Raw genomic sequence first — 12,394 nt, forward strand, 5'->3', positions numbered from 1 at the left:
GTGGGGTAAGATGAGCCATTTTTTAAAACTTATGTGGCCCTCAAGAGAGGGGGAAAATAAGGCAGAAGTACAATGAAAGTATCTAAAGTAATTTCAGGATGTTTGCTATCGTAAATAATCAGAATACATCTATAATGACACTAAGAAACACTAAGAAAAAGTGTTTCTGTGGCTCAATTTACCCCAGGTAAGTTGATCCGAGTCATTGGGTAAGTTGCACCATCTGGGTGTAAACGGACCATCTAATTGAAACTGAATCAAACCCATTTGAAATTGTAAAGATAATTTACCTCTTTTAAAAACACCTTCAATAATCAAATTTCCTTTTACAAATAGTCATATTTCTTTTCCTAAAGCTAACTTAAGCAACATAAAACCAACCAAATGAAGTTTAAATGTCAATATCTTAAATTGTTTCTGAAACAATATGTTGATCACCAAAGTTGTAACATTCCCAAAAACAGACTAAACTGAGTTTGAGTAAATTTAAATAAAAAATAACTGAAATTTTCCTGTCAAATATTCCTTTGTTATAATCTCAAACGATTTGTTTTTAAAAGAAATGGATAAACTAAACCAGTCGTGTAACATTAGACCAGTTTATACTTCAGAGATTTAACTCAACTACAGTGCCTTACAGAGGCATAAATTAAAATGCTGGCTCAATTTACCCCACAGCAACTGGCTCACTTTGCCCCATAGCTGCCATTTTGGATAAAACCAGCTAGCTTACCAATTCAGGTTAATATTTAGCTAAATGATTTGCATGGTTTTGTACATTGCTAAATCACCAATATATATCATAACTATCTCTAGACCTGGACAGATTAACAACCATAAAGTTTTACTTTGAAAAACAGTTTTAAAAGTAAATGTGTGCCTTCCACTCCTCCCATGTGTGTCTCCTTTTCACAGTCGGGCAGAAATGATGGGTGGTTCCAAAATATATGATGACATGGATAAAAAGAGTGGGTCAACTTACCCACTGGCTCATCTTACCCCACTCTACTTACTTTAATATGTTAGTATTTAGTATGTAAAATGACATACAGTATGGAGTGATTAACATAAACATAATATGCTACATTGTTGCCATTAATAAACAATTTTATGTTGCAGTTTCATGTGAGTGGCTATCTCAGAAATGAATATTAATATTTAGTATTTGAATTCCAAATTTGTAATCAAAATGCAAAAATTGTCAACTTCTGGTAATCTAGTTCAATAATGAGACAGGAAGGGGATGTTTGATATTTCGTAATTTCATAACTAGGGTTGCAAAGGGGTGGACACATCCAATGGGAACTTAATCCGTGGAATTTTGGAAATATTCCAAGTTGGGAATTTATATAAACTGTATCATATATAAATATAAACATATATTTAAACAAATTTTGTTTGGTCATAAACGGACATGTTCGATTTGTATTTGTTTATTGCATATTGATATATTTTCCTTCTAATTTAGTAAATATGTAAAATACATATATTTTTTTATTGCAGCAATTGTTATGCATGTGTTATTAATTTGAGTGTCACATGATCCTTCTGAAATCATTCTAATATGATGATTTACTATCATTGTTAATATTATTTTATCTTTACTAGCACTTTTTTAAACATCCTAGCTGTATGAAAGTATTAATTTCTTTAAAAAAAATTAAAAATACTGACCCAAACTTTTGAACGGTAGTGTATATTGTTACAGACGATTTCTATTTAAGATTTTTTTTTTTTTACTTTGTATTTATCAAAGAATCCCCAAAAAAGTATCACAGGTTATACAAAAATATGAATCAGCAGAACTGTTTTCAACACTGATAATAATCATAAGTGTGTGTTGATATGAGAATGATTAGTGAAGGGTCATGTGACACTGAAGACTGGAGTAATGATGATAAATTCAGCTTTGATCACAGGAATAAATGATATTTTAAAGTATATTAAAAAAAACATTATTTTAAATTGTAATAATATTTCACAATTGATTTGATCAAATGTGCATGTTATGGAGGAATGCAGGAATTCAACTACATTTAAGTTTTATTCCCATTAATTCCCGTTAATTCCCATGGGAAGTTTCCAGCCTTGGAAACACTGGAAAACGCAGTTGAGTTGCATCTTGTAGATCCTCCTGCTATTCTACGCAATTTTACAATTTACATACTAAGCACAGTTTGCATACTGCAAAACTATTATAGTATTATATTCTAGAAGTTATGCTGTATTACAGAATAAACTATACCTTTTATATATTTTTCATAAATCATAATGATTTAGAAATTGTATGATTCTTGGTAGTGTATCAGTAACCCTAAATAATGCTCATGTGTTCACCACTTCAGTGCAAAAGAAAGACACAATCACAATCATTTAGATTTTGTTTTAATAAATAAATTCAAAATTGCAATATTGAGAAAACCAGAAAAAGGCACTTTAAAAAACAAGCTACATTGGGTGTTGTGGCAGTAACTCTCTGGTTTCATCCTTCAAATTTATTATTTTAGCTTTCCAATAGCTTTAAATGACTTATTATGTCTGAATAAAAGAAGTAAAAATACAGGGATGTAGTACCTTTGAGCATATGAACTTTAGAAAACACAACTATACACTCAAATTCTTCATTTTCTCCACATTTTGTGTGGCAAAAAGCTTACAACTTCCAGCTTTATTTTAAATATACTATCCGAAAACATTTGCAATTTCAGTGATAGGTGTCAATAATTATGCTCATTTCTAATGAGCGTATAAGGACATTTGGCTTTCTACACCGATTGACTACAAACTACAGGATTTGACCTGATACTCGTCAAGAGCCACGTCATAATTCAACATATAATCCTTCATAACACATACAATACACAGACATTAAAGCTGACCACAAGACGCGTGCCGTAATGAGTTTCTAAGAGCATGAATACGAGGGAAATAACAAAGACGTGAAATGCAAGATGACAGTAAACATATATGCATAGATTATCAGCATATCAAACCAAACGTTCAGAAATCACATAAACACTGATCACATAGTTTTCTTTTGCCAACGTATGACTGACAGCATCAATGATGAAGCAGATAGAATATATATATATATATATAAAAAAAAAATCATGTTATGTTTTTAAAATGGCTTTTGGGTGGGATTCAAGGTCTGCGATTTAAAGTGAAACCCACAATGATCTGTTCTGTTCGAAACGAGAGAATGTGTGAATGTACACAGGGCTAAAAAGAAGAAATACTGGAGTAAATAAAAAGACTATACAACCTGTACACGTTTGCAAGGGACGAGAGACATAAAATACTACTTCCTTACACAGAGCTACAATACTGCTCTACCAGAACGACATTACAATGAGACAATAAACCCGTTAAAGGAGAATTCTGCACACTCATCCCTTCCAAAACATTCTTGCACGTCAAACCAATGTCATTATTTGCCTTCATATTTGGGGTTGATCACAGTTGTGACAGCGCTCTTGTAGATGGGGTTCTCTCCCTGCGAAAAAAGATACAAATCATATTTTTTAAAGTACAATTCAACCTCACAATGTCATCTAAATGCTTAAAACAACTTTAAAACAACACATGCAGCTATACGCCGATCAGGCATAATATTGTGTTGGTCCCCCTGACCCGTCGAGGAATGGACTCCTCTAGACCCCTGAAGGTGTGCTGTGGTGTCTGGCACCAAGATGTTAGCAGCAGATCCTTTAAGTCCTGTAAGTTGTGAGGTGGGGCCTCCATGGATTGGACTTGTTTGTTCAGCACATCCCACAGATGCTCGATTGGATTGAGTTTGGATGCCAAGTCAACGATGCTCTGTGTATTCTGAGCCCTTTCTATCAGAACCAGCATTAACTTCTTGAGCAGTTTGAGCTCCAGTAGCTCGTCTGTTTGATCGACCCACACGGGCATCAATGAGCCTCGGCCGCCCATGAGCCTGTGGCCGGTTCTCCACTGGTTCTCCATGACCCTGTGGCCGGTTCTCCACTGGTCCTCCATGACCCTGTGGCTGGTTCTCCACTGGTCCTCCATGACCCTGTGGCCGGTTCTCCACTGGTCCTTCATGACCCTGTGGCTGGTTCTCCACTGGTCCTCCATGACCCTGTGGCCGGTTCTCCACTGGTCCTTCATGACCCTGTGGCCGGTTCTCCACTAGGTCCTCCATGACCCTGTGGCCGGTTCTCCACTGGTCCTCCATGACCCTGTGGCTGGTTCTCCACTGGTCCTCCATGACCCTGTGGCCGGTTCTCCACTTGTTCTTCATGACCCTGTGGCCGGTTCTCCACTTGTCCTCCATGACTCTGTGGCCGGTTCTCCACTGGTCCTCCATGACCCTGTGGCCGGTTCTCCACTTGTTCTTCATGACCCTGTGGCCGGTTCTCCACTTGTTCTTCATGACCCTGTGGCCGGTTCTCCACTTGTCCTCCATGACTCTGTGGCCGGTTCTCCACTGGTCCTCCATGACCCTGTGGCCGGTTCTCCACTGGTCCTCCATGACTCTGTGGCCGGTTCTCCACTGGTCCTTCATGACCCTGTGGCCGGTTCTCCACTGGTCCTCCATGACCCTGTGGCCGGTTCTCCACTGGTCCTCCATGACCCTGTGGCCGGTTCTCCACTGGTCCTCCATGACCCTGTGGCCGGTTCTCCACTGGTCCTCCATGACCCTGTGGCCGGTTCTCCACTGGTCCTCCATGACCCTGTGGCCGGTTCTCCACTGGTCCTCCATGACCCTGTGGCCGGTTCTCCACTGGTCCTCCATGACCCTGTGGCCGGTTCTCCACTGGTCCTCCATGACCCTGTGGCCGGTTCTCCACTGGTCCTCCATGACTCTGTGGCCGGTTCTCCACTGGTCCTTCATGACCCTGTGGCCGGTTCTCCACTGGTCCTCCATGACCCTGTGGCCGGTTCTCCACTGGTCCTCCATGACCCTGTGGCCGGTTCTCCACTGGTCCTCCATGACCCTGTGGCCGGTTCTCCACTGGTCCTCCATGACCCTGTGGCCGGTTCTCCACTGGTCCTTCATGACCCTGTGGCCGGTTCTCCACTGGTTCTTCATGACCCTGTGGCCGGTTCTCCACTGGTCCTTCATGACCCTGTGGCCGGTTCTCCACTGGTCCTTCCTTGGTGCAGTTTTGGAGATGCTCTGACCCAGTCGTCAAGCCATCAGAGCCATCAGAATCTGGCCCTTGTCAAACTCGCTCAAATCCTTACGCTTGCCCATTTTTCCTGCTTCTAACACATCAACTCTGAGGACAAAATGTTCACTTGCTGCCTAATATATCCCACCCACTAACAGAGATCATCAGTGTTATTCACTTCACCTGTCAGTGGTCATTATGTTATGCCTGATCGGTGTATAACATTTATTTACAGCATTTTTTGACGAAGATATGGATATCCAGTGAAGAAAAGGCAAAATATTAAGTCAAACTCTGATTAAATATTGCACAACTGTACGATGCTCATGCTGTAGTCGATTAGTGATTTTTGTATCAGATCTAGACAGGTGGAGCTGGGGAGGTGGAGGGGTTCAGAGGAGCAAACACCGAACCAGACAACTTCAATGTTGAGCTAGCAATCTCATTGGCTGTAGGATCAGCAGAGCCAATCAGCTTGTGCCATGCAGATGGCATGTATCGATCAGCCTGCGCCATCTAGAGTTTCATGACTGGAGTAGATATGAATAATATACGTACAAAAATGGTTGGAAATGATGGAAAAATGGTGATCTGGTTCAGAAACTCTATCTCACACACACACACTGGAAAAAGGCCATGCAGAAAGAGGATTGAGATATACAAACTTATAGAGCCACAGCTTTACGTCCATAGTTTGGGTTCCTGAATTTATTAATAGGGCTCTTGTAAATGGGATTCTCTGTCTGAGAGTGGAAAGGGACAGATAACAGATCAAGGACAGATGAAGCAACAGAAGAGCTGGAATGATGGACAACAAATGGACAACACAAAAGATGGTGGTCATAGCACTGTAAAAAATACTTAAAAAGTAAGTTACCTGGTTGCCTTGAAATTTTGAGTTCATTGAAATAAAAAATGTGAGTTAGAGACAATGAACATTTGAGAATCGACATCACCCTTTATTTAAATATTATTAAAAGATTTTGTAAGCATATTGTGTTTTATTTGTAATAATGCAGTGAAACATGCCAAATTGTGCTATTTTCATGATTTATCACAACATTTCTTAAAGGGTTAGTTCACCCAAAAATGAAAATTCTGTCAGTAATTACTCACCCTCATGTTGTTCCAACCATGTAAGACCTTCGTTCATCTTCGGAACATAATTTAGTATATTTTTTATTTTGCGACGAAAATACTTTTTGAGCGGAAAAACAACAAAAATAACGACTTTATCACACTATTATTGTTGTTCAATTTGAGCCTCTGACGAGAGTTTGCGGGAGTGCCACGACGCATGCGCGAGAACTGAGATTAACCCTACTCCGAAAGAGTGAGCAGCCAGTCAAGTAGTAGTAGAAGAAGAACGCCGTAATCTCAGTTCTCGCGCATGCGTCGTGGCACTCCCGCGAACTCTCGTCAGAGGCTCAAATTGAACAACAATAATAGTGTGATAAAGTCGTTATTTTTGTTGTTTTTCCACTCAAAAAGTATTTTCGTCGCATGATAGACTTAATACAGAGCCACTGTAGTCATTTGGACTCCTTAAATGACGTTTTTACTTACTATTCTGGGCCATCAAGTTTCAGTCCCTCTGAAAGCCTATGGAGGAGTGAGACAGCTCTCAGATTTCATCAAAAATATACTAAATTATGTTCCGAAGATGAACGAAGGTCTTACATGGTTGGAACAACATGAGGGTGAGTAATTACTGACAGAATTTTCATTTTTGGGTGAACTAACCCTTTAATTTATTTATGTGGTTCAGATACAATATTATTTCGACTTTCTATTTATTAAACCAATTTCCTTCATTGTATTAACTCAAATTTTTAATTTCAATGAACTCAAAATTTTAAGGCAACCAGGTTACTTACTTTTTTAAGTTAACCCAACAGTATTTTTTTACAGTGAGGGAGATGGAGGGATTTCATGAGCATGAATGGAAAAGGAGGAAAGCATGCATACTGAATGATGACCTCCGCAACAGAATGAAGATGCAATGAAAGCTTTAACTCTACTCTTCTTTTCACTGATCGTTGTTCTGAATCTGATCTGGATGCAGTCTTTTATGAAACTTACTCGCATACAAGTGTTGATAAAAAAAGAATGCATGAAGCTAGAATTAGGGATGCACGATATTATCGGCACGCAGTGTTAATTTTGACAGCAAATTTTGATTTAGTTTTAGTCATAGTCTTTTGACAAAAATGTCATTTAGTTTTAGTCATATTTTAGTCACCTGAATTGTTTTTAGTTTTAGTCTAGTTTTAGTCGACTAAATATCATACGATTTTGGTCGACTAAATCTACTGTAGATTTAGTCTCCTAAAATCTAATGAGTTTAGTTCAATTGTAAAACATTAAGCATTTAAGCATTACATAACCGACTGTCACTTGAACTGACATTTTGACATCATTTTGTTTTTAACATTAAAAATACACGAAAGAGCTCAAATCACTTTTTTGTTTGTTTTTATAACTTTGTATTTCTGTTTTAGTTAGTAGGCCATATCATGTTTAGCTAAAGCTTCAAATAAGTTTGTTTATTTATTTTTTTAATTTCAGTTAACATTTATTTAATTTCAAGTAACAAGGATTTTTTTTTAATGGTTTTAGTGAACTATTATAACCCTGATAATTTATTTAATATGTGTCAAATACTGGTCTTTCCTCCTGACTATGAATTAAATGGGAATTAAATTAAATACAGTTTATTGTGTAAGCAAAAACGAATATATAATGCGTGACTTTTAATTATAAACAAGCTGGAAATACACCAGGACTCTTATTTTGAAATCTCGCCTTACTATTGCAGTTGCAGGAGCTCATTCAAGTTCAGATGAGGGAGATCAAATATGCGTTGTTACAACCGTCTAAAACATATTACTATATAAACATGGTAAAGTAAAGTCATTATTCCTCAGCATTAGTTCATAAACACTGGTCTGTGATAAATGTGTGTTCTTCAGTGATTGAGCCGCTCTGGAGCTGGATTGGGGATGCGTGAGCCGTGTTTTCCAGAGGTTAGATCAGCTCAAACTCAAATGTGCTCATCTGTGACACAGGACATCAGTTCTGACCCCATCTCTTCCCTAATCCTCCCTCACTCACACTTTCGTCTCGTTTTTATTTGTTGACGAAAATGACAGTTGATTTTCATTATAGTTTTTGTCATCCAACACTAGTTTTTATTTAGTTATCGTCTCGTTTTCGTCAGTGAAAAAAGGTTGTCGACTAAGACCGACGGAAAATGAGAAGTTGTGATTTTCTAGGCCGATATGGCAGGAACTATTCTCTCATTCCTGTGTAATAACCAAGAGCTGTGAGCCGCCCCATGAGTGCAGCGGTGCAATGATATCACACAGCGCCTGAAAATAGTCTAACTTCTGTTAACATAACCAACGCTACGACCTGCTTAGATATTTCTGAGAGACAAATCAGAAGATATTAACTTTGGTGCAGATCCTGAACTGTATCTATTGAACCGGAATACACTGAATGGTTATGTTGACGGAAGTTAGCCTATTTTCAGGCGCTGTGTGATATCATTGCGCCGCTGCACTCATGGGACGGCTCACAGCTCTTGATCATTACGCAGAAATGAGAAAAGTGCACCCATCCATTATAAGTGCACACTCAATTCAATGAAGTGCACTTGGGTGACGTGTGTACAGTGAACCAGCAGAGGGCAGCAGTGACTCATCCACACTGACCTCAACTGGCCACGACACACCCAGAAAAATGAGGCCTTGAAAAAATACGAAAGCCTTTCCTTTCAGTTCCACAGCTTCCTAAAAACAGAGCTCTCTTAATCGGACGGATTGAAAACTTGACGGAAGCATCTTGGTCCAGTTTTAAAGCAGCACTAGGTAACTTTTCAACCTTTATAATATATTTTCAAGACTCTTGTGATGATACATCGACTTACAATAGGTTGAATGACACGTCTGCCATAGCCTGACGGGGTCTGTATCGTTTTTAATCGTACTTTTAAACTTCAGGTTTCGGGTAGTAACCCGAGAACAAAAAGAACTACAAAATTCGACTGCTTTACGGCATATACGTCACTTCCACCACCACCCCCACTTCCTTAAATTCAGACGTGCGAGCCCAACTATCATTTGTCTGCCGAATGTTATAGTCATGGCCGAAGCAGCACAGAAAAATAAGAAAGCAAAGGTTTTGTCGGAGGAAAGCAAAAAGAGGAAAGGAGAAAGTGATGGGATTAAAGGCAGGAGGATCAACATTGGGCAGCGTTTGCTCGCGGGCGTGAGCTGAAGGAGGATCTTACATTCGTGCAAGTAAATACATAAGACGTACAAAATCATATTTTAGGATACCTAACATGTCTGTGATATTGGTTTATTTGTCTTGCCTCAAGCTATAATGCAAATCGATTTTTCAAATTTGCAGATTAATCTATGGTAGCTTGATATTATAATATTGACGATATATGGTTATTACCTACCACTCAAACATTGAATTGAAGTATCATAGATTCTGTAAAACGGGAACCAATAGACTAGGCTACTATAATGACGCTGGCTTGTAAACGTGAGCATCGCGATCATTTGGCGCTTGAAAAAAAATAAAACCCATGAAATTATATTCATATGACATGCTGAAACATGTGCCACTGTGGATGAAGACATTTCACACGCGACGCAAGCAGAACACGCATGTGAACTCCTGCAGTGTTCAGGGCTATCATAGTTGTCATGTCAATAAATACACGCGCGATGCTTCCCCTGATGTAAGATGAGAAGAGTTTACGACAGTAGTAGAGGACAATACTGTTTCCCAACTGTAGGGGGAGCCCGAGAGCAAAACCTACCTAGTGCTGCTTTAATAACAGAGTTAAAACGTGCTATTTTTATCATACCGTGTCCCACTTGGCGTTCATCTTCTCTTTCTCAAACTTGGCGAACTCGCGGCGGTCGTGAATGATCATGAGCAGCTTCCAGATCAGCAGCAGAGCTAGACCAATCAGAACGATGCCTGCGACCACACCCGCCACGATGGGAATGATGTCAGGACCCGCCGGACACTCTGCCAAACACAGCACATGCTAATTAAGACTGGGATTTTTGCTGCCGAATGATAGCATTTTACAATCTCTGAAATGGCGCCTCACCTAAAACCTCCACCACGTGCACCTCCTTCTCGGTGTTGTTGTTGACGGCGTAGGTGTAGTAGAACCAGCAGTCGTTGGCATCTCTCTCCTTACAGTGCATGAGGGGGAAGGCCTGCACCGGCTGAGGGAGTTTATCTCTGTCCTTTACCTTGATGAGGTTAAATTCGCTACAGTCTCTCTCACACGTGTCTTTCTTCTCTCCGGTGCCGAACGCCCGGCACTGCACACACTCCCTGCGTCAGGAAAACAGTCGTGAACGTGGAACAGAGGAGAAGGGAAAGATATTTATTAGTGAGAATGTTGCATGAATAGTCCGCAGATCACAGAACGAGTTCACTGACAACTCGTTAATACAGCATTTATGAACACAATGAGTAACTATTACTATATGTGTAAATAATAAGATGCATAAATGTACATTTAGATAATTTCCTTACACTCTCTAAATGATCTTATAAACCACTGACAACTCCTAAATAACTGGTAATACTAAAAGGAACACGCCGACTTTTTGGGACTTTATCTTATTCCCCATATCCCCCAGAGTTAGATAAGTCCATACACACCATTCTCATCTCCGTGCCATAACACCCACCACTAGCCTAGCTTAGCACAAAGACTAGAGGTAAACAGCTCCAGCTAGCCTAGCTTAGCACAAAGACTGGAGGTAAATGGCTCCAGCTAGCCTAGCTTAGCACAAAGACTGGAGGTAAATGGCTCCAGCTAGCCTAGCTTAGCACAAAGACTGGAGGTAAATGGCTCCAGCTAGCCTACTGCTCAATAATTGTCAAATAACGCAATCATTTTCCTATTTACATGTTGTGATGTGTATAGTTACATTGTGTACTAAGGCCGAGGGAAAATTAAAAGTTGTGATTTTCTAGACCGATATGACTAGGAACTATTCTCTCATTCCTGCATAATGATCAAGAGCTGTGAGCCGCCCCATGACTGCAGCGGCGCAATGATATTACACAGCACCTGAAAATAGGCTAACTTCCATCAACATAACCAACGTGTAACAGACTTCATTGTGATTTATCTTATATTTTGTTTTTTTTGTGTGTACATTTTTGACATTTCTGTGTGTTTAAATAGGTTTAAGGTCTGCATTATCTGTCTTAATTAGTAGGGACTAGCGTGAGTTATTATAAAGTGTTACCAATATTTTGAGTTTCGGTTGATTTGTATCAACAACATTTTTTTGTTTTAATAAACTCAAAATGTTAAGGCAACCAGATTACTGACTTTTTTAAGTTCAGCCAACAATAAATATTTTACTGTTTACTTGTGCCGGGTTCAGACTACACAATATTTTTGTCTGTTTTGTTTCCTAAATTCTTGTTGTGTAGTGGACATGAAACATGTTACTTCCCGACCAATCAATGCTAGCCGTCTTTAACGATGCGCATAATGTCATCGCAAAGAGCGCAAAGTCTGAGCAGGCACTACATTTGAATTTACGTTGCAAACGTTAAGTTTGCAATACTTTATGTTCTATATAGGCATGTGCCGGTATCAAATTTTCATGTTGCGATTAATTGCTGAAGCTTTTATCACGGTATACGGTATTATCACGATATTGAAATAAGTTGCAAAAAAAGTGTTACTATAAGTGTAAAACTATAACAGGTTTAATAACCTTTTCTTATGACAAAAAGAACTGAACATTTAAACACAATAAAGCAATACACAAAAATGTATAGTAAACTAATGTTTCAAACAGATTAAAGTGCAAAAGAATTATAAAGAACAATAGGTAGGCTAGCACCTTACAATAAGGTCTCACTAGTAGTTAATGTTAGTTAATGCATTACAGTAAAGCGCAGTTCATGTGCAGCGCAAGTCTGTCATATCGGCTACATAACATCATAATTGTGTGTTTGGGACATGGATTTTAATGGTGAGACTTTTGTTTTTGTAATCAGGTTCTCAATACTCGTATTTAGTAAAATCCAACAGTTGCTCTTACTAAGACTTTTTTAGTAAACTTTACTTAATGTCCAATAATTTGTTGAACTTACTTAAAACAATTAAGTAATCTGAACTATTTGCATGCTATGCCTTCGTTACTTAGAAAACTCAAGTAAACATTACTTGACTGGTTTGAGTACCA

General features: G+C 39.0%; 1 protein-coding gene across 2 annotated transcripts in view; it reads right to left on the reverse strand.

Moving 5' to 3' along the window:
- Positions 1 to 2,368: 2,368 nt before the first annotated feature.
- The window catches only part of itgb1a (integrin, beta 1a), a 75,506-nt gene continuing 65,480 nt past the window's right edge, over positions 2,369 to 12,394 (reverse strand). Inside the window, exons 14-17 of one of the 2 annotated variants that reach the window (XM_079805949.1) lie at positions 10,279 to 10,511; positions 10,027 to 10,193; positions 5,807 to 5,884; positions 2,369 to 3,496 (exon numbers count right to left, since the gene is read on the reverse strand). In XM_079805949.1, coding sequence (XP_079662075.1) covers positions 5,807 to 5,884; positions 10,027 to 10,193; positions 10,279 to 10,511 — 478 coding nt within the window. In that variant the 3' untranslated portion in view covers positions 2,369 to 3,496. The remainder of the gene's footprint in view (positions 3,497 to 5,806; positions 5,885 to 10,026; positions 10,194 to 10,278; positions 10,512 to 12,394) is intronic. The other variant, XM_079805950.1, reaches the window with a different exon arrangement.

Source organism: Gobio gobio, assembly GCF_949357685.1.
Source record: "Gobio gobio genome assembly, chromosome: 23".
Lineage (NCBI taxonomy): Eukaryota > Metazoa > Chordata > Actinopteri > Cypriniformes > Gobionidae > Gobio > Gobio gobio.